Here is a 24,166-nt window from a genome sequence, read left to right as displayed (position 1 = left end):
TACAAAAATTTCTTGGGTGCAAAACCACCAAGTCTCTCAGGAAGCCCAAAGCCTGTTGAGATTATGGACTGGATCTCCGAGATGGAGATGGTGTTTGAGAGCTGCGACTGCAAAGAAAAGCAGAAGACTGTCTTCGCTGTGAGACAATTGAAAACTGGAGTCTTGAGTTGGTGGAAGTTATTGGCAGATACGATGCCACGAGGAAAAGCCCTGAAAATGTCATGGGATGAGTTCTTGGAACAACTAAAGGCGCAGTACTGTTCAGAGATAGACCTGATTGATCTGAACAATGAGTTCCAAAATTTGAAGAAGGGGAGAATGAGCATCGATGACTATGCTGCTGCATTTACGGAAAAGATGAAGTTGTTTCCATACCTAGTGCCAACCGAACTTTCTAAAATTGAGAAATTCGCAAACGGACTACCGGCTGACTTTGGCCCAACAGTCAAGATGGCAACCACTCTGAAATCAGCTGTTCGAGCAGCTAAGAATGTGGAGACCCAACAAAAGGAAAGAGGTCTGGAAAGGGCTGAGGTCGGTGAGAAACGGAAGTTCGATGGATCCTCGAAGTCCAACAAGAAGAGTAGATTCTCGAAACCTGGTTCGAGAGGAGGAGGATCAGAAGCAAAGTGGTGTGACAAGTGCAAGAAGAAGCACTTTGGGAAGTGTGATGGAGGGGTCACTTGTTACAAATGCGGAAAGCCTGGGCACTATGCCAATGAATGCACCCTTAACCAGAAGGCCTGTTATGGGTGTAATGAAGAAGGGCACATTTTGAAGGACTGCCCGAAGAAGAAGGAGGCAGGAAGACCCAACATACCACCAAAGCCGAAGGCGAGAGCCTTCCAGATGACGCTCGAGGCTGCAAAGGAGGCAGCAGACGTCGCTTCAGGTACCTTTCTTGTAAATGGTTTGCCTGCAAATATACTGTTTGATTCCGGAGCCAACTACTCCTTTATGTCGCATAAATTTAGTGCGAAATTAGCATTACCTGTAGAAAAACTTGATAACGCCCTAATTGTAGAAGTTGCCAGTGGCAAATTCGTACCTGTTAGTAATCGTATTAGGAACATCGTCATTGACCTAAACGGAAACGAATTCCAGGAGGAACTATTACCCATAGAGTTAAACGGTTTCGACATCGTTTTGGGTATGGATTGGCTTAGCGCCAACGATGCCGAGATATTATGCCGAAAGAAGATAGTTAGGATAAACCCACCCGGAAAGGAATCATTTATGGTGTACGGGGACAAACACGGAGTGAGTTCTGGAATCATCTCCTTGATGAAAGCCAAGAAATGTTTGTCCAAGGGATGTGCATCGTACTTGGCATTCGTAATCGATGCTAAGAAAGAAAAGAAAGAGGTGCAGAATATACCGGTTGTGTGCGATTATCCGGAAGTCTTTCCCGAAGATCTTCCCGGATTACCACCTGATAGGCAAGTAGAATTTCGTATAGACTTATTACTAGGAACAACACCGATAGCAAAGGCACCTTACCGATTAGCACCGACGGAGATGAAGGAGCTCATGACGCAACTTCAGGAGCTGTTGGACAGTGGTTTCATTCGACCTAGTTCATCACCCTGGGGAGCTCCGGTGTTATTCGTGAAGAAGAAGGACGGAAGCATGAGGATGTGCATAGACTACCGAGACTTGAATAAGGCAACGGTGAAGAACAAGTATCCATTACCGAGGATTGATGATCTATTCGATCAGCTGCAAGGTTCGAGCTACTTCTCAAAGATCGATCTTAGGTCAGGATATCATCAGTTGAAGGTGAGAGAGCAGAATATTGAGAAGACTGCATTCAGAACAAGATATGGACACTACGAGTTCTTGGTTATGTCATTCGGACTAACCAATGCTCCCGCAACATTCATGGATTTGATGAATAGGGTTTGTAAACCATTCCTCGATAAATCTGTGATAGTGTTCATCGACGACATTCTCATTTACTCGAAAAGCCAGGAGGAGCATGGCAAGCATCTACGAGAAGTGTTGGAGGTGTTAAAGAAGGAGAAGCTTTTTGCAAAGTTCTCCAAATGCGACTTTTGGATACGGGAAGTCCAATTCTTGGGTCATGTTGTTAACCAAGAGGGAATAATGGTTGACCCCGCCAAGATTGAGGCTGTAATGAAGTGGGAACGTCCGAAGAGTCCCACGGAGATTCGAAGCTTTCTAGGATTAGCCGGATATTACCGACGATTTATCCAAGGCTTTTCTTCGATAGCTGCTCCATTAACAACTTTGACCCATAAAGGAGCTACGTATACATGGAGTGAGAAACACGATGAGGCGTTCGAGAAGCTAAAAAAGAAGTTATGTGAAGCACCGATACTTTCTCTACCCGATGGAGTCAAAGATTTCGCAGTTTATAGTGATGCATCTGGAGTCGGGTTGGGTTGTGTTCTGACCCAAAGAGAAAAGGTGATAGCATACGCATCTCGACAATTGAAAGAGCACAAAAAGAACTACCCCACTCATGATCTGGAGTTGGCAGCGGTAGTATTTGCCTTAAAGATATGGAGGCATTACCTCTACGGCACGAAGTGCAAGCTCTTCACTGATCATAAGAGCCTCTAATATCTCTTTAATCAGAAGGAGTTGATCATGAGGCAACGACGCTGGCTAGAACTTCTCAAGGACTACGACTGTGAGATACTTTACCACCCAGGTAAAGCAAATATTGTTGCTGATGCTCTCAGTCGGAAAGTCAATCTTGAAAGAAAAAGGCCAAGAGCGTTAAGAATTGAAGTCGTCTCGATGATTGTGGAAAGTATCAGGAAAGCTCAAGAAGAAGCCTTAGAAAAGAATGACCGAAAGGAAGAACGTTTGGGAAAAACGTTAGTGTTCGGTACGAACAGTCGAGGACTGAAGGTATTCCAAGATCGAATTTGGGTACCTAAGAGGGGAGGAATAAGAGATCTTCTAATGGAAGAAGTACACAAGACCATGTACTCAATTCATCCCGGTAGCACTAAAATGTATAGGGACCTAAAACCCTACTACTGGTGGCCGATGATGAAGCTCGATGTTGCGAAGTATGTGGCTGAGTGCGTAACATGTGCGAGGGTTAAGGCACAACATCAAAAACCGTATGGGAGTTTAGAACCCTTACCTGTACCCATGGGAAAATGGGAAGACATCACCATGGATTTTGTGACTAAACTACCCAGAACGAAGAATGGTCACGACATGATTTGGGTAGTCGTGGATCGTTTCACCAAGAGTGCACACTTCATAGCAGCCAACGAGAAGTGGTCTATGGATAAGCTCGCAAATGCTTATGTGAAGGAAATTGTAAGACTTCACGGTGTCCCTCTTACTATTGTGTCAGATCATGATAGTCGTTTCACATCGAGGTTTTGGAGGAGTCTACAAGAGGAGTTGGGTACAAAGTTGTGTTTGAGTACTGCTTACCATCCGCAAACTGATGGTCAGAGTGAAAGAACGATTCAGACGTTGGAAGATATGCTGAGAGCATGTACCCTCGAATTCCAAGGGAATTGGGACGAGCACTTACCTCTGGTAGAATTTTCCTACAACAATAGTTTTCACTCGAGCATCAAGATGGCTCCTTATCAAGCCTTGTATGGACAGAAGTGTCGTACGCCGTCTTGTTGGCTTGAAGCCAGAGAGAAGCAGTTTATGGGCCCCGAGATAGTCCATGAGACTGCTGAGAAATTGAAGGTGATTAGGGAAAGAATCTTAGCAGCTCAGGATCGTCAGAAGAGCTATGCCGACAAGAAAAGACGACCGATAACCTTCGAAGTTGGGGATTCCGTTTTACTTAAAGTCTCACTGTGAAGGGACTTATACGATTTGGGAAACGAGGAAAGTTGAGTCCAAGGTTTATTGGACCATTCAAAGTTCTTCAGAGGATTGGGAACCAAGCTTACAAGCTGGAATTTCCCGAAGAACTCAATGGTATTCATAACACCTTCCATGTGTGTTATTTTAGGAAATTCATGGGAGATGTTCCCGACATAATTCCAATCTCGGAATTAAGGATGGATGAGAATAAAAGGCTGATCGAAGAGCCTGAGGTAATTATTGACCGTAAGACTAAGAAGTTACGACGCAAGATGGTCGACTTGGTGCTAGTCCGATGGAAACATTCGAATGGGCCGAATCTCACTTGGGAAACAGAGGATGACATGATGAGTCGCTATCCACATCTGTTTGCTGATGCATAATTCCGGGACGGAATCATCCTAAGGGGGTGAGAATTGTAACGCCCGGGTTTTCAGGGATAAGCATTTTTGTCAATGTAATAGTCTAGGTCAACTATTGTAACTCTTTTTGAAGTAATAAATATGAAATATTTGAGTATTATGTGTGTTTATGTGTTTATTATTTAATTATAAATGTATAATTAATAAAGAATAAAAATGAGCGTCAAAATTAAAGTGTGAGATAATCCTGATATCTCTACATAAAGTTGTAGAATATGTCTCAAGGTTTCCGTACATATAAAGAATGCCGAAATCCGAGCTATAACGAAGAAGTTATGGCCCGCCGAAGTTTTACGGCAAAACTGGCACGACACCGGGAGACGTAAATAGTGAATTTACGATAGAAGACTTTTTAGCCTTAGCAATCTAAACAAAAGTCGTAGAATATGTTAAACTAAGAACATCGATAAAAAGAACGCCCAAATCTGACTTCGTATGAAGAAGTTATGATTTTTCTAAGATTCGGCTTAGCAGTGCACGGCCTGAAACTCGAATTTTAGTTCGAGCGGTTTTTGGCTTACGCAACGTAAATGAGAGTTGAAGATCTCATTAATAGGAAATCAACGGTAAAAAGGCAGACAAAAACAGAGTCCGTATGTAGAAGTTATTAATTTTACGCAGACGTTTAACAGTATAATCTCCTTGTCCTGTTAAATTTAAGATCGGTCGAGAATTAGCTGACGGTGTCAAAATGAAAGTTGTAGATCTTATTATTACCTACGCGTGGATATAAAGAACGTCAAAAACGGAGGTCGTATGTGAAATTTACGGATTTTAGAAGTCGGAAGTGTGCTGTGCAAAAATGGGTGATGTGGCACAATCTTGGCCATTGCTTTCTCCCCAAGGCTTGCCACCAGATGGTGACATGTGGCACCAAGTTCAGCCACATTTCACCCTATAAATACCACCTCTCCCACCCTCATTTTCTTCACACCTTTCCCATTCTTTCTTCTCTTTACTCTCTCTCTCTAGAACCTCTCTCTAGCCCCGAAATCCCCCGAAAAGCCTAGGGAACCTCCCTAGCACGAGGCGGAAGCCCCGGAGTGCTCGAAGGCTCTGAGAAGAAGAGATTTTCGGCTCGGGAACGCTGCTCCAAGCAAAGCCCGGTTTTCTATAAAACCCGCTGTAAGTGAGCTACGCCTACGCTATTTTTAATATAACTTTTATTTAATTATAGTAACGTTATTAGGAACTTATAATAAATACTTGGGCTATTATTATGGGTTATATAAGTATTTTTTTGATGCTTATATAATAATAATAATAATAGCTAGACTATTAATTAGTCTCGACGAATAATAAAGTAAACTCTAGTGGTAATAATACTAGGTTTCGTCGAAGAAAAAAAATTCTTTTTAAGAAGCGAAGCGATGTCTGAGTTCGGAATCACCACCTTTTCCGGTGAGTGCATAGTTACTTTCAGCTTACACATAGATATGAAGTATTTTATATAAATTACGTGCTATGTGTGCATATTATCTGAATACTTGCTCTCTACGTTAGATGAACGTTGTTATACATGTTTTCAATGATTTAAACTGTATATGTATTTTATATCTACGAAAATGTTGGGGTAAAACATGGGTAGATGTAATAGGTGATATGTGATAAAATGACGAGAGGCCTCGATGTTGTTGTTGTTGATCCAGTCATCTAGCGGAGTATAGATGATGACCACAGACTCTTCTAGACAGTCCAGTGGAACACTAGCAGGCTCGCAACCTGTAGGTGTTGTGAACGATGTGTTCACTGGTGTACTCCATCCCCCACATGGTTGCCTATTAGGACATTTATTATTGAGGAATCCCCTTAGCAGTAGTGTTCGTCCCGATGATGATCCTTAGGCTAGGTCCCTTATGATAGGTGTTTAGGGACGTAAAGTGAGGATAACGGGAACGGGTAATCGGGTTATTGTTGATTGATGAAATTAATAAACTTATTTATTGTGGGTTGAAAACCCTATGTGCTCACCAGGCTCCCAAGCCTGACCCACTCAGTTTTATGCATTACAGGTAGTGGCGCATGAGCATAGGTGTGATGTTTTGGACGAGGGATTACGGATATAGGCCTGTAGATATGAAATAATGTAGTAAGGCTTATATTGTACTGTTTATACTTTTGATCTGTACAAACATGACATCCCGAGTCTTTTAATGAAATACATTTCTATAGAAATGCTTTTGATAAATCTTTATCATATTATTGTTTTGGGACAAATTCCGCAACCCTTTTATTAAAAGATAACTCTGATTTTGAAATAAAGTATAAACAAAACCGGTCTTTTCTGACCGTGATTTTGGGGATGTCACATTCTTAGGGTAGATCCTTAAGATTAAAGAAGATAACGGGGATGGGTAATTGGGTTGATTGTTTGATTGTTTAAACATAATAATTATATTATTGTGGGTTGAAAACCCTATGTACTCACCAGGTTTCCCAACCTGACCCACTCAGTTTATTTATATCACAGGTGTTGATATGAAGTCACATTACGCTGAGAGATTACAGAGATGTAGATCACTAGTGTAAATAAATGTAAGTTCTGTTTATGCTTATGTTTCTGTATTGACGATGACATCCCAAACGTTTTAAAATGAATAAAATACATTTCTTCGAAAATATTTTGATAACGTATTTATCGTATTTTTCTGGGAACAAATTCCGCAAAATTTTTATGAAAAGTACTCTGATTTTTATAAATCATAAACAAAATCGGTCTTTTCTGGCCGTGAAAATGGGGATGTCAGAGTACATTTGTAGGTGGGTAGGCCCAAGAAGAAAAGGAAGATGGCATATGATGAACCTGCTACACAAGGGCATAAACTGTCCAAGAGGTGGACCATTATCACATGTGGAAAGTGCAACTACAAAGGGCATAATTCAAGAACTTGTAAAGGTCAAGGTGGCCCTAATGACAAAAGAACTGAAGAAACAGGAGGATAGAAGTGAGGAAGGGGGTGTTGTTGAGAACCATTAGGTCTTTTGATGTAATTTGCACTTTACTTTTATGGTTATGTTAACACCTATGTTTATGTACCAAACAATACTTACTTTGGGCTCCTTATTTTGTATGGTCATGCATGTTGACCTTGAATCATTGTACATAGCCCTGTCGAAAATACCCGATACCTGAAATACCCACCCGATTTTTTCGGGTATCGGGTAAATCGGGTCGGATAAATCGGGTATCGGGTAAATTTTTCCGGGTAATCGGGTTACCCGATTTTTTTTCGGGTCGGGTAAAGGGTACATTTTTTGGGTTTCGGGTATTCCCGAATTACCCAAATTACCCAAATTATTTTAATTTTTTTTTTTTTTTTGTAGAGCTTGTACTATATAGTAGGTATTTGATCACGCTTAAACTAATATCATTATTATAAAACATAAATATATTTATTATGACAATACGACACTAACAATATTAAAAGTAATTTTTATATATCATCACGTTCTTTAAAACTTAACTGTTTTCTATGTTATAGTTTTTATTACAACTAACAAACTCATTATCTTGACGAAACTTTAGAACATGACAAAACTTATGACTTCATTTATCTTAAACATTTTAAACTTTTAAATTAAGATCTTTAGGTATTTGTTTTTTTAACATCTTATTAGATTAGATTAAGTCGTTAAAAAAATACTTGATATCGCATGTATTATTGAGTAGAAAATCTCAATGTTCAAAGCTTGAGTAACTTCGTTTATGTCTCGTTTGTTTATATAAACAAGACTAATAAAGCACTACGTATTTATTTCATTAAATTTATTTTTAGGTGAAATTCAAAAAAAAAATCATATATTTCGGGTAATACCCGAATTACCCAAACCCAACCCGATACCCGAATTACCCAAACCCGAATTACCCGAATTGAGTTTGGATAGGGTAATGGGTAATTTTTCTAACATGAAAAACCCGAATTACCCGAAACCCGAAAAAATTACCCGTTCAACACCCCTAATTGTACACATAGGTAAACTATGAAACAATGTCAACTGTTGTTGTGATATACAATAGCATTTTTGTTATATTCTTGTTCTTGTCAACTAGTATTTGTGATATTCAAAGTGTATGGTCATGCATGTTGAATTGGTGTTTTTGTCAATAATATTTGATTACACAAAGCCATGACACAATAACCTTGTTCTCAAATTAAACCATTTGATTACAAAAAGACTATAACATTAAGACAACATTAATCAGAACATAATTTCCTACTGTCAAACTCAAAAAAGACACAAACATTACATAAACCATGCTACAATTTCCTGTCTTTAGACTCAAAATAAGACCACCAGTACATTAACCCTATGACTACGACACTACTTCTTGCATTCAGACACCACATTCAGAGGCAACTTCAACCATGCTTCAAGTAATGAATTGCAAAAAGACCCCAATTGAAGAGAATGATTAACTTATACATCCTAGCTTGCAGTGTAGCTTGTTGAAGAGATTCTTGGAGCTTGTTCATAGACCTGATTAACCCAAGTATCGTTTCCACCGATCTAGGGCACATGGGCTCATCAAACCACCCAATCCAACCACACCTTCTCTCATTACGAAGACAAGACCAAAATCGCCTTTCAGAGTTGCGATCTGACCAGGAAGTGACGATGGCTAGATCACGATTTCCACAAGCACATATCGGTATTTTTCACAACTTTCTTTCTCTAACAGTAGTAGTGATCGATTGAATTAGGTGGAAGAACAAGAAGAAGTAATATAGGTGTTAATTTATATGTTCAGAAAAGGTCTTTTAGGCTAAAATGACATAAATATCCTCATGTGCAAGTCACATGGGGGCAGCTTAACGTTAGAATGAACGGACATCCAACTCGGGGACCAAACACGTGCAACTTATGGTCCGTATGTACTATTTGAAGGAAAAAAATACGGTAAGAACTCATTCGCGTAATTTGTTCTACACCTTAACAATTTTTCCTCTAACCACGTTGATCTAGGATCACTATCATTAAGTATGAGTATATAATAATTTATTTTAGGATGTTGGAAATAAAGATTAATATTTAATTTATCTATCAGAACAGTTTTCATTTTCACCAAATATTAAAAGTCAATAAAATTAATATACTCCGAAAATATCAAAATCTCTTTTGGTGGTCAAAAACTGTGTCACATCCGCGGTTACAATCACAACGATATTCACTAGAACTCATTTAAGAAACGAAAATTCAAAAAAAAAAGTAATAATCGAACATTTTTTACATAATATTTATGTATAATCTGGTGTAAATGTACGAATTCATAGTCAAACATTTCAAAAACCATACAATATCAACAAAAATCGTAGACAATATCAACAAAATCATAGCCAAATAAAAATCACTGTTAGAGGGTACGAAATGGCAGGTGGGTGCAATTTTAGTGACTACTTTATGAAAAACAGATTTTTTGCCTATGTTTTAAAAATTCATCAAGAGCTTTGGCTAAATTTATAATTTTCTCTAAATTTAATGATAAGAGAATTTAGTCTTTCTCTAAAATCATCACCAAAAAGATATACATAAACAAGCATATTCAGTTCTTTTCTACTAGTTTGGACTTTTCTAGCTGAGCATCAGTTTTGATGATTGACCTTAAGTGTCGCATGCAAATGTGAACCCTCGGGTACTCCCAATGGCGGATCTTTACAGGAACAATTATTAACATCAAACAACTCCCACTCCTTAATACAACATCTATCCAAAGCCAAAAGTAACCTATCCTTCTCCCTCTCATTTGGGTATTCCCCATTAGGACTCACAAGCACCGCACCGGTGTAACACTGCCCTGCAACCCGAGCCGCACCACTATAATGAAACAAACCCCAACTAAAATCCTCGGCCACATCCACAATCGTCCAATACTCATTCGACACAACTCCATTATCCAACACACTAAAATAAAACGTACCCACTACTTTCCCTCTTTTAACCCTATACTTTCGTCTCCTCCACACAAGCTTACCATCCAACGTTTTAACTTGAAAAACAGGCTCGTACCAAAACGAACCCCTCGCCTTTCCCCGATAAAAAAGCTGATACTGACACGGGAACTGATCGTATGCCGGATTTTGACCAGAAACCACCCGCCAACTCCACTTGAAATCCCCCACCCCCAGCCACCCTACAAAAAGATCCTCGGCCATCTCGTGCGATAATATTTCACCCCGGAAGTTGACCATTGGTGGGACCAACGGCTTTTCCGGAATTTTCGCGTCTAAATCCAGACAATTGTGTTTTTGAAGGACACAAAGTGAAAATTCTTCAAGAATCGGGCTTTCGTACGAAGCAATGCATTGATAGTTACATACCTGGTCAACCGGGCTACATTGATTCAAGCATTCAAGAGCTTTTCTGCAGTCAGGATCAAGGAGACAGTTCAGAACTTGACGTCCACAGTTCTTCACCATGCAATTTAGGGTTGAAAAGCCTTGAGCCCGTAAATTCTTTAAAATGGCAACAGGTTTTATGTAAGAATTTATAATGACTAATAAACAGAACCGTATATCATCGGAGTTATTCCGGATCCATGCTTCTGATATAGTTCGTGCTAGCTCTATTGTCTCATTTGTTTTTCTATTGCTTATTCTGTTGAATATTTTACTGTTTTTTTCTTTTGGAACAAATGATCCGCCAAGTTTATTTTGTAATGCGGATGAGGAATCGAAGCAGATTACATTTTGGATTTTCTGGATGTAAGGTTGAATCCATTTCACGGGGTCTGGTTTTGTCACGGAAACAATGAGCAAAAGGTTGGCGGACATTAACGCCCTTTCAAGATTTTCAACACTTGTGTTGGAGTCAGAGTTGTTGTCTGTGAATACCTGCATCTCGTAGTCTTCATCAACCCATTTTAATCGGTTTGCCTGTTTTCATAGAACAATGAGAAAGATTTGATGTGGTTTTCAAAGAGAGCAGAATAAATGTAGGTAATAATTTTAATTCAGTCTAGGAAATGCCATCAAAGTAGAGAAGGGGTAGATACTACAATCATTATAACAAACATCAATATACTACTAACCTCACTAGTCACTACAACAAATCTTTGTAATAACCTAACAATTGTGAAACTGGATTACTGATATTTAATGTTTCAAGATTGATATAAAACTGAAACACGGTTATTATGTGATGAACTTGTTTCAATAAACATGCTATGTCACATGTCCAATCTAAAAAAAAAAAAAAAAAAAAAAAAAAAAAAGGAAATTTTCACGGAAACTGTGATGCTTTCACTACATAGTTCTAGTACTTTTATGAATACATCCGAGTGATCAATTTACAAATGTAGAACAGATCGTGGATATTTCCTCACCACTACTAATCTAATATAGGTTTCCTGGTCGTCGAATTTTTTAACTGATATTGCATTAAAGAAATCCCTAGCATGATCAAATCAACTATCATGATTGTTATCTATTCCTTCGATACAAACTAAAATTAAAAATTGATGAAAAACTGAAACATCGGTAGAATCAGATATCTTACAGTGTGGAGCATAACATCAAGCCAGGATGCTGATTTGAGCGGACTGACGGCACCTTCTCCGACGATAGCCACAATTTTGACATAATTATTAGGATTATCAGGCTCCGCTGAACATGTTGCAACACCATCGTCAGTTTGTAAAATTGAATATAAAACTCGTTTAGATGAGATGAATTTGTGCCGGAAAAAGGAAGGTAGCGTTAAACTGCGGTGAATGGGGGTTGCGTGAGGACGAAAGGGGATGGATGAGTGAGACGTGTGGTTGTAATTGAGGAGACGATGAAGGGAAGGGGGTTGTAGATTCAAGAAGCTCATTACGAAAGAATCGAGAGGAGTAAAAAACGAATATTCATTATATATATATATATATATATATATATATATATATATATATATATATATATATATATATATATATATATATATATATATATATATATATATATATATATATATATATATATATATATATATATATATATATATATATATAGAAGTTCAAGTTCATTTGCAACCATTCTAATTTTGTGAAACCGTGAGACCAAATCTAAAAATAATTTTAAAATGCAAAATAAATGGGAAAATCCAAAAATTCTTTTTTTAAATATTATTTTCGGAACTTGAATTAACTAAAAAAAATATAAAAATATATAAAAAAAATAAAAAAAATTCCGTTTTTTTTTTTTGAAAAATACGTGAAATATTCTAAATAGAATATTACACTGACATATTCTAAAAAATAATTTTAAAATGCAAAATAAATGGAAAAATCTAAAAATTCTTTTTTTAAATATTATTTTCGGAACTTGAATTAACTAAAAATAAAATAAAATAAAATAAATAAAAAATTCTATTTTTTTTGAAAAATACGTGAAATATTCTAAATAGAATATTCCACTGTACATATTCTAAAAATAATTTTAAAATGCAAAATAAATGGAAAAATCAAAAAATTCTTTTTTTAAATATTATTTTCGGAACATGAATTAACTAAAAAAAATAAAAAAAAAATAAAAAAATGCGTCTCACGGTCTCACAAAATATAGGTGGTCTCAAATGAACCTAACCCTATATATATATATATATATATATATATATATATATATATATATATATATATATATATATATATATATATATATATATATATATATATATATATATATATATATATATATATATATATATATATATATATATATATATGGGGTTGGCTAAAAAGACACCCTATTTTACCATTTAGACAACCCTAATTAATGTTTGAAATATTTTTATTGGTTGAAATTGCATTGTTTTCCAAAAAAGATGATTACAAGTAGTTGATTATAGGTTGACTTTTTGTAAAAATGATTATAGGGTGTCTAAGCAACACCCTATATATATATATATATATATATATATATATATATATATATATATATATATATATATATATATATATATATATATATATATAGGGAAAAGTGAATATACCCTTAAGGGTATATAAGCTTAGATACCCAAATTCACCATACTACGTCGTTTTGAATCATATATATACATTATAATTGTCTAATGTTCTTATAATTCAACTTCTAACTTGATTTCATTCAAAGATTTTTATAAATTTCATATTTTTTTTCCTCTTACATAATTTTTATTTTCAACTATAATATATATAGCCTAATTGATGTTCATCAAAAAGATGTAATGTAAGAGGAAGATAATAATGAAAATTTGAAAATATTGAAAGTAATCAAGTTAAGGATTGAAGTTGAAGAACATTATAATAAATATATCAAACAAAACGACGTATTATAGTGAGTTTGGGTACCTAAGCTTATATACCCTTAAGGGTATATTCACTTTTCCCATATATATATATATATATATATATATATATATATATATATATATATATATATATATATATATATATATATATATATATATATATATATATATATATATATATATATATATAGAGAGAGAGAGAGAGAGAGAGATCTGATAAAAGACTCCTAAACGGCCACATGGCAATTTTAAAAGATATACATTGATTCTCACTCTCTCTCTCTCTCTCTCTCTATATATATCTATATATATATATATATATATATATATATATATATATATATATATATATATATATATAATAAACGACTCCTAAACCGCCACATAACAATTTTCTATACCTCTACTTTGCCACATGGCAGATTCTGCTTAAGCCGTCCCTTTAATTCCCGCTCATTTTTTTCACCGTATTTCGTTTTAGCTTGTCGTGTAACCCCCTACAAATTAGCAAATTGATCCTATATTTGAATTTTGAAGCAAACTAATTGAAACAGTTTCCTTCTAAAGAGCCGATAATATTTCTCTTATACATAACATCCCAATTTTTGTGAAGAATAATAAATCTTCTCCCTTTGTATAATCGTTGCTTCCATTTCTTTATAAAAACCCTAGAAACCTATCAGCTACATGCTTCCTACACTGTTGATGATAATTCCGATCGACCACCTGCTTCACTTTCTAACTAAATCCCGGTGGTGATCTCTAAATTTGTTTACAATCACCACTGATTTTATCAATGGCTTGGTTACAGGTTTGATCAAGAACATGAACATGATTAGTGTTTGTATATTTATTAGTCAGATTCAGATTTCTATTAACAAAATTTTGAAGATTTGGTTTTTATAGAAACAACATTGTTTTTAAGAGACAGAGCCAAACTCCTCATGAGGGTTCTCTTTAATTTATCTTTCTATCTTTACTTCTTTATCTCTCTCTATCAACTTTCTCATGTGATGTTCTCTTTAATTTCTTCGTTTCTCTACGATTACACTGCTTGACAGATTTATCTCATGAAAATTATCAATGTTTTCTCTTTAAAATTCCTTTGCTACTATGTTTTCAAATTTACCTTCTGGGCAACACCAAGTGTCGCAATATTGAAAGAAAGCATCCCTTCGTAATGGTCCAAAGGTTTGTAGAGTCTGATGTAGTTAAATTTCAGTTTTAAACAGGTAAAGAAATGGTCTTGCTTACAAAAGAGAATATGATTTTGCATTTATCCTTTAAAGTTAACGTAAGATGAAAAGATAATGAATACACTATATGTTGAAATAGATTAGGTACTGGTTAGATAACAAATATACTTTGTACATGCAGTTGAGAGGGAATAAATGTTATAAGCTTACTCGTAAGCTTACCAACTTACATAATATGTATGGTTTTTTATTCATACGTTGTTTTTCTAATAATTTGGTTTGTTTTGTAGTTTTTTTCCCCTTTTTTTATATAGATAGAATGTAGCATATTCTAACAGGGGAGACAGTGTGGGCATGGAAATCTTTTTCAAGTGAGGGTATTATTGGAATTTTGTTGTTTTTATGGTAACTGCATCTGGTGATATTTTATCTTTGCATGCATCATTCAAGGGGGTTACTAATTGTTGAGGTTAATTGTTGGATGCATTGAAAGTACATTGCTATGTAGGATAATACATGAAGTGTGTTGCGATTGCCAAATTTGGTGATGTATTATCTTTGCCGTTAAAAAAATAGGTCACCTTCAATGAAGTGCTAGATCAAAGCCAAGAAAAAATAATCTCCAAACAAGAATTAAAGGTACTTTATTATTATTATTTCTACATTTGTTATTGAAATTTCACGGTTATTTTATGAATAATGAGATATAAATATTTTATAGCATCCTACTTTCCTACATTATATTTTATGGCATCCTATTTTATGAATAACGAAATGCAAGTATTTTACCCTTGAAATAAACCGGAAAAGTCGAAAACCCAAAAAAGGAATTATGTATTTAATTTTAATTACCATTGTACCCCTTCATACCTATGAAAATTTGAAAATCCAATTTTTAATGAAATTATCATTTTGCACTAACCTGCAAAGTAAAAACCTAAAAATTATAAATATTAATTTAATTTATCCTTTTATTTACTATACAAGTTCATTGATATATGAATAATGATATGGTAGTGATATCTTTTAGATACAAACTTATGAACTTATTTTCACTTTGTGGAAGAATATAACTTTTACCTATATATCAAAGGCTATATTAGTCAACCTGATTTGGAATGAGAAAATCTTAATGATGTATAGTTTTCTCTACAGTCTATTGTGAGGTTTTAAGAATATGTAGTCGCGTAAAATCGTCTATTTGTTTAGTCATCCAACTTTCCTTTATTTGTTTATTATGACATGTTATTTTTTTTCTATTAAAGCATTTAACGTTTTTTCAACAACAATAATTTTGAGAAATTACGGCCAACACAAAATGTGTCACAACCATTTATTTTTTAACAACAATTTTGCTAATGTAAAATAGCGTTATAACAGTTTTATTGTATTCTTTGTTGCCCAACTATTCATCCATATCAAATTACTAATTTACAAATTAAATGAAAGCATGACATGACAGTGTATTTTAATTCAAACATCTGGTTGTAAATCTTACTTTAAGAAACTACTTTGCCTCTTTTTGCATCAGGTCATAAAATATAGACAAAGGAAAGTACCAACTTTTACACTAACATATTACTTCCGAACATGTTTTCCATTGCATTCTGACTTCAAATTGTTATACCGCCAGGGGCATAAGGGGCTATGCCCCTTGGGGTGTTGAAAGATATCCAAATCTGAAAAACTCAATCCGAAAATCCGATATAAAATTATCCGAATGAGAAACATTGTTTATTATTAATTGGATTTTTATTGTTGGAAAAACGTTTGTTCAAGTACTTTTTTGTTACATTTTGCTTAACTTTGGTTGGTTAATCATTTTACATATTTTCTATTGATTATCTATTTGTTTGATTTCCATGCTAATATGATTTTATAGTGTTGTACTTTATAACCTTTTTGGAAAAATCATAAAATACATCAATTTTAGCATAGTACTTGTTGGGTCGAGTTTTGTTATGTATTGCGTCGTTTGGGCTCGCTTATTAGTCCAAGTTTTGTAACTCCGGTTTGGGCCTGTCCAACCGTGAGCCTTATAGGTTTTAATATAAATATCGCTGCTTGCATGCATCTTAAACAGGATTGATTACGATAGAGTAGATTTAATTACAGATTATTTAGAAGTTTTATCATCGCTCTTGTAACCCTAAATCCTCTACAGCGGAAGTTCTTAATCGAGCTCTGCTGAGGATTGTTTGAATCAATCATTCGACACACTTTGATCCATTCTTGTGTTTTTTCCAGTTTTCTAGTTTATTATTTTACCTGTTAAAAGGATCTAATTGATCTTCAAGTTAGTTTTAACTTAACAATTAGTATCAGAGCAGGAGGCTGTGTAATTCATACACATCTTTTCTGTGAAAAAGGTTGCAATTAGGGTTACTCCGCATTAATTAATATTTATTGAGCCGTCATCCCATAATTGACGTAACTCAGCATTTATTGTTTTGCCCTAAGTTAATATATTACAAGTCTGATCTTTTAATCAGGTTATCCAATCAAGCATGGACGAGTCGCAATCCAATCCCATTAATATTTCGAACAACATTGGATCAACAATGAAGATTCCCATCCTTTACACCCAGGATTATGAAGTCTGGGCACATCACTTTGAAGATTATGTTATAGGATTTGAGGACAATGGATACCTCATCTGGGAAGCAATCGTATCTGGACCCTTCGCTCATTCTGCAACTTCAAGGATTATTAAAACTCAAAAGGATTATAATGATCTTTTGAAAGATGTTAAAGATATTGCCCAAGACGAAAAAGATAAATTTCAGTGCAATATTAAAGCATTGAGATTAATCAGATTCGCTCTTCAATCTGACACTTTCAGGCTGGTGAGTTCATGTACAACTGCCAAAGAAGTATGGGACAGGCTACGAGAATTGTATTCTACGGACGAAGATCTTGAACACTCCATTCAAACCTTACTCTTGTCCAAGTTTGGTGAATTCAAGCAGGGAGCCGAAGAAACCGTGACTCAAACGTCCGATTGCTTCAATCATCTTCTTAGCAAGATGATTAAACCTGACATTGAAAGGAAGCTAATTGAGCAGAAGGTTACATTTTTGAACGGCCTCAGATCTGAGTGGAGAGTTGTAGTGTCCACAGTTAAAGCGCATGAGCAATTCAAATCTTATTCTCTGGCGAAACTGGTAGGCATTCTGAAATCTCAAGAAAAGATCGTACTACAGGAGAAAAATGTAGTTTCAAGCCTGAGTTCATTGGCCCTCCTATCCAAAAGTAAAGCGGTTATGGAAGATGAAGACCTCAACTTGGAGGACTATGACCTTACTTCTGAAGACTATGCTATGATGGTATCAAACCCCAAGAGGTTCATCAAGAAAAGATTTCCCACCAATAAGAACCGAAATTGGCAGGGAAGTTATAGTTTTGAAAAGGTCAAAGACGAACCGAAGGCAGAAGAATCAAAGAAGGAACCAAAAGCTGAAGGAGATTCGGGAGTGAGCTGCTATTACTGTGGAGGAAAGAACCACTATGCAAAAGATTGTGTCCTCAAGAAAATGGCAGAAAGGGATGAGGAGAAAGATGAAGAAGCTTTGTTGCTGAAAAAGCTGGATGAGATCAGGAAGAAGAAATCTACTGCTAACCCTTCTATGAATGCTTTAATTGTGCAGGGTTCGGTAGCGAATGATGAGTTCGGAGGAGTGGAGGTCTGGTCATCCGACTCCGAAGATGATGAAGTAAGGAAGCCTTCTCATGGAAAGGCTTATGTGGCGAAAGATGAGGATAACGGTGGAAAATGCTTGATGGTGTCTGATGTATCTCAGATGAGGGGATACAACACAGATGGTGGGAATGAAGACACGAAGGAGCAACAGGACATGTGCTTTATAGCAAAACCGCTCAGTGTGTAGTTCAACGAGCTTGATGAACTGATCAAGAAGGTACAATCCGTTTTTGTTTCATTCAAAGTCCCACAATGCTCATACGAAAAAGAATTAAAAAATGTTAATTCAAGAATCTCTCATCTAGACAGCAGTTTAACTCAAACTCGAGTCACCAATTCTAACCTAACTGACCAAATAAGCAGGGTGTCTTCAAAGAGTGAGGAACGGAAGATGTGGATCGAACTGAAGGAGTCGGAGTTAATCAAAACCAAGGATGAAAACATTTATTTGCAAAGAGACAATTTAAAACTTTTAAAATAGCGAAATGTTTTTTGTTTGATTGCTAAGCGTCTTTACAATAATATCACTCAACTTCATTTAAACTGTGAAATAGGGCAGAAAATTCATCGTATGATTTTTCCCTTGCTTGAGTTTAAGGAGGATGAAATCGACACTGAAGCATACAATTGTGAAAGTGTGGTTTCGTCTGAGGATGTTAATCCGACATATATGTATGGTCTAGACAAAATTGAATCTTTCATAAAGTCCAAGGACCATAAGGACATGCTGAAATTTTTTTTGAATGAAAATGATAAATTGAAACTAAGGACCAAAACCATACAAAAGTTTGACTCATTGAGTACCAACTTAAGCTCAGAAATTAAAATTGATGTTGAAAATGCATCTGAGCTTAATGACGATGATGATATGAGTGAAATTTATGTAGAGGACGTAGTTGACTGTTCTGAATTTGTCAAAAGCGAACCCAAAAACCACAAGAATATTATTTCAGAAAATTCTGTGGAGTTTGCTCGTTTGTCCCAACAAAAGTCCCCGATCCTTGAAGCAAAGGCTGTAGTGTACCAAAAGGTTAGAACCACTTCGAATCAGGTGTACAAGGTCACAGGTGTAACCGAACATCAGACAGCTGAACTCACGGTCATTGTAAACGAAGATAATGTTGATGGTTGTGATGAGTTCTTTTGGTCAGCTCCTATCGACAATGCTGACGAAACGGTTGGTCTGTCAGAAAGGACATCATGGAAAACCAAAGGCAAATATGTGCCAGAGCCTTTGAACAAGCTTGATTGCTTCAACACACCAAGTACTAGTGGTACAAAAGATGTCCCTAAAGAAAAAGCAAATTTAAGTGAATCTTCATCAGTTCAAAGTGAACCTGCTGACAGAAAACAAAAACAAAAGGCGAACATCCATCATCATCCGAAGCAGATGAGAAACCGAAAACAACAATGGAATCAGAGATACAAGAAGAATCTTTATGAAAAAAAACAGTTTTGGCAGTCTCAAAATGCCTATTTCTCATATCGTGACAGAAATTTAAAGTCAGAGAAAAATACTATTAGACCACAAGAGAGAAATAACAACCGAAAGCAGAAGTTCAGTTCAGAGAACAGTGTCAACCGAAAGCAGAGGTTCGGTTCAGAAAACAACATCAACCAAAAGCAGAGGTTCGGTTCAGAGACCAAAAGAGACCAAAATTCTAGGTTCGGTCCCACTGATGATCAAAACCGAAAGGGTTACCTAGAATATCAAGTCAAGAAATCATCTCAGTCTAAATTCTCTCATTCTAACTCTTCTAAACAGTCTCAATTATTCTTCCTCTCAACCTCATTCTAAATTCTATTCTGTTCACTCTCAAAAACCTAAATCTTCAACTGATCTGAAAGGGAAATCAAAGGTTTAGTCAGTTAAACCAGAGTCCAAACCAAAAGCAACAAATTCCAATAAAATTAAAGTTTTCACCATCAAAAAGAAAGATGAAACAACGCTAATAAAAAGAACATATCTTGTTGACATCTCTCTTACTATTCCTGTTCCTGTAAAAGGCTCACGAGGACCCAAGAAACTTTGGGTTCCTAAATCTGCTTAATTTGTGCAGGTTATCAGTGACAAGCAGTTTGACGAAGAATGGTATATCGACAGTGGCTGCTCATGTCACATGACAGGAAGGAAGGAAGAGCTAAGGGAATTCAGGTCTCTTTCAAACGGTGGGAATGTCAAGTTCGGGAACAACTCCTTCGGAACCATAAAAGGCTATGGAATGATTACAAACGGTGATTTCACGATTCGGAAGGTTGCATACGTAGAAGGACTACAACATAATCTCATCAGTGTATCTCAGCTTGTTGGAGGTACCGGTCTCAAGGTCTCATTCGATGATGAGGGTTCGAAAATAATTGAGAAGCAAACGAATAGAGTTATTCTCAAATCAGAGCGCAAAGGTGAAATGTTTCCCCTAAACCTCAAACCTATCAAAGGGAATCCAACAATCTGCTTGTTATCAAAAGCACAATCTAACGAAAGTTGGATGTGGCACCGAAGGCTTTCTCATCTCAACTTTAAGGATATCAACAAACTTGTCACTGGAGGTCATGTTCGAGGTCTTCCATTGCTCAAGTACGATAGAGAACATTTGTGTGTTGCGTGTGAAATGGGGAAGCAGAGTCGTCAAAGTCATCCATCAATCATAAACACTAAAGTTGTTGAACCACTAGAGTTACTTCATATTGATTTGTGTGGTCCATCATCTATCGAAAGCATCGGCGGTATCAAGTACATTCTTGTTATTATTGATGACTTTTCGCGTTTTACATGGGTGTTCTTTCTGAAGCTTAAATCTGAAGCGACTAATAAGCTAAAGATGTTCATCAAGAAGGTTGAAGTACAGCTGAAGAAAGTCGTTCGCAACATCAGGAGCGACAATGGGCTGGAGTTCAAAAATAAAGAATTCGAAGAATTCTTGGCAGAAAGAGGAACCAGTCACAACTTCTCAGCTCCCTACACACCTCAACAAAACGAAATTGTCGAGAGACGAAACCGATCTTTGTGTGAAGCAGCTCGAACCATGCTAAGTTTTGCTTCTTTACCTTTATATTTTTGGGCTGATGCTATCTCTGCAGCTTGTTTTACACAGAACATGTCATATCTCAATAAGCGATTCACGCTCACTCCTTATGAGATCATCAACAACAGGAAGCCGAATGTTAAATTCTTCCATGTGTTCGGTTCACGGTGCTTCATCTTCAATTCTAAAGAACATCACAACAAGTTTGATGTCAAAGCCGATGAAGGGATTTTTTTGGGCTATTCTCTCACTTCTAAAGCGTACAGGGTATTAAACAAATGTTCGAGGAAAATAGAAGAAACTTATTACGTGACTTTTGATGATAGCTATGTCAAAAAGCTAAAGGCCAACGTAGACACAGCTGTCGAAATCTTTCCTCAAACAGGTCAAGTCACAGTATCAATTGCAAATCTCTTTGAGAAGTTTTTCGAGTTATTTGATGAACCAGAGAAGGCCATTCACTCGGAAGCTAGTGCAGCAGACAACAAGGTAGATCATCTGAAGCAACCGGTCGAAGATGCTATAAGGTGAATGAATGAAGGAGTATCCAGTTCCAACGAATCTCCACAGCAAAATGCTTCAGTCGAGGGGGAGGATCCGTCTTCATCATCACAGCTGAGCTCACATGTTGAGGGGGAGAACAGTTCTCAAGCTGCTCCTGAACGCACTTTACCAACAGAAAGTACCACACCAACCGAAAGTGCCTCATCACCCGAAGGTGTATTAACACCCGAAAGCTCAGCACCACCGGAAACCACTGTAGCTCAAGATACTCAAGAAATACCTGAAAGCTTATCTATCGAGGGGGATAATGCCAATATGCTTTATGACGATGAAAGTCAATACGAACTAGAAGAGATGGTAAACGCTGAATTGGATCCATACTATGATCCAAATTTCCCTCCTCTCGTCAAATGGACCAGAGATCATCTTGTCTCTCAAGTTGTGGGTAATGTTTCTAAAAAGGTTCTGACCCGATCACAACTTAAGGAAAAACAAACTTCCTTATTTTCAAAAGTAGAATTCTGTATGTTTAATTCCTTCGTTTCAAAAGTTGAACCAAAGACAGTTAACACTGCTCTTGATCACTCCGATTGGGTTCAAGCTATGCAAGACGAACTGAATGAATTCGAAAGGAACAAAGTTTGGCGCCTCATTCCAACTCCTCAAAATGCCTCAGTTGTTGGTCTTAAATTGGTATTCAGGAACAAACTGGATAAGGAAGGGAACGTGATACGAAACAAAGCACGTCTGGTAGTGAAAGGATACTGTCAGGAGGAAGGAATTGACTATGAAGAAACTTTTGCTCCTGTAGCTAGGCTGGAATCCGTTAGAATATTTCTTGCTTATGCTGCACACAAAAACTTTGAAGTCTACCAAATGGATGTCAAGTGTGCATTTCTAAATGGAGAACTTGAAGAAACAGTGTACGTGGAGCAACCTCCTAGATTCGTAAATGAAAGGTATCCTAATTACTGTTATATTTTGGATAAAGCCGTGTATGGACTGAAACAAGCTCCGAGAGCCTGGTATGAAACACTAACAAAGTTTTTAAAGATGTCCAAATTCAAACAAGGTTCGGTTGACCCAACCTTCTTTCGTAAGAAGGAAGGTAACCACCTTATGATTGTTCAAATTTACGTTGATGATATCATCTTTGGCTCAACGAATCCTAGCTTAACGGCTGAATTGAGAAAGCTGATGGAGACTAAATTTGAAATGAGCTCAATGGGTCCAATTAACTTTTTCCTTGGTTTAAATATTAGACAGGGACCCGAAGGCATCTTTATTAATCAGGAAGCTTACACAAAGACTCTCCTAGCAAAATTTGGCATGATGGGAGATTCAAAAGTTAAAGTTCCAATGGCGTTCGACACCAAGCTCACTCCATCCTTGGATAAATCAGCAGTTGATATTACGCTATATCGCCAGATGATCGGTTCTCTGATGTATCTTACTGCTAGCAGGCCTGATATCATGTTCTCTGTTTGTTACTGTGCCAGATTTCAGGGGAATCCACGCGAACCTCACATGCTTGCAGTGAAGAACATTCTCCGATATCTTAAGCGAACCACCTCTTTAGGTCTATGGTATCCTTCCAACTCAGGCTTCTTCGTTCAAGCCTATTCAGATGCAGACCTTGGAGGTTGTGGACTAGACAGGAAAAGCACCACGGGAGGCTGCCAATTCCTTGACGGGAAGTTGGTTAGCTGGCAATCAAAGAAACAATCCTGTGTGTCTTTGTCTATAGCTGAAGCAGAATACATTGCAGCTGCCTCCTGCACTTCTCAAGTGATTTGGATCCAAAGTCAACTCCGAGACTATGGACTCAATATGAAAAAGATCCCACTATATTGTGACTCTGAAAGTAAAATTAGGATTTGTCATAACCCAGTGCAACACTCCAAGACTAAGCACATAGCACTAAGGTATCACTTCATCAAAGATCATGTGGAAGATGGAAACGTTGAAATTCACTTTGTCAGAACCACTGATCAGCTGGCTGATGTCTTCACCAAAGCCCTTCCTGAAGTGTCATTCAACAAAATTCTACAAGGGCTAGGTATGATGGAATCAGAGTCAGTACCACACACTACCTCTCAAACTCATACGTAAGAAGCGAAATAGACCGAACGTTCGGGTTCGGTTGGATAAACTGCTTTTCGCTCATCTATTAAAGGTGGCTTTCTTGGTTGTAAATTTCATGTATAATTGTTTCAAAATTATTTATCTTATTGT

At 36.6% G+C, this 24,166-nt stretch overlaps 1 protein-coding gene across 1 annotated transcript; it reads right to left on the bottom strand.

Annotated features, from left to right (window-relative positions):
• Positions 1 to 9,508: 9,508 nt before the first annotated feature.
• Positions 9,509 to 12,070, bottom strand: LOC144996903 (violaxanthin de-epoxidase-like protein). The gene is made up of 2 exons (XM_078956684.1): positions 11,733 to 12,070; positions 9,509 to 11,110 (listed from the first exon to the last, which is right to left on the bottom strand). The coding sequence occupies exons 1-2, from the start codon at positions 12,045 to 12,047 to the stop codon at positions 9,821 to 9,823; spliced, it is 1,605 nt and encodes a 534-aa protein (XP_078812810.1). The 5' UTR covers positions 12,048 to 12,070; the 3' UTR covers positions 9,509 to 9,820.
• Between the last annotated feature and the right edge of the window lie 12,096 nt (positions 12,071 to 24,166).

Source organism: Lactuca saligna, chromosome 5 (assembly GCF_052625555.1).
Source record: "Lactuca saligna cultivar CGN05327 chromosome 5, ASM5262555v1, whole genome shotgun sequence".
In the NCBI taxonomy this organism is placed as follows: Eukaryota; Viridiplantae; Streptophyta; class Magnoliopsida; order Asterales; family Asteraceae; genus Lactuca; species Lactuca saligna.
Note: the sequence above shows the minus strand (reverse complement) of the source record. Positions and strands in the feature narration are given on the sequence as shown.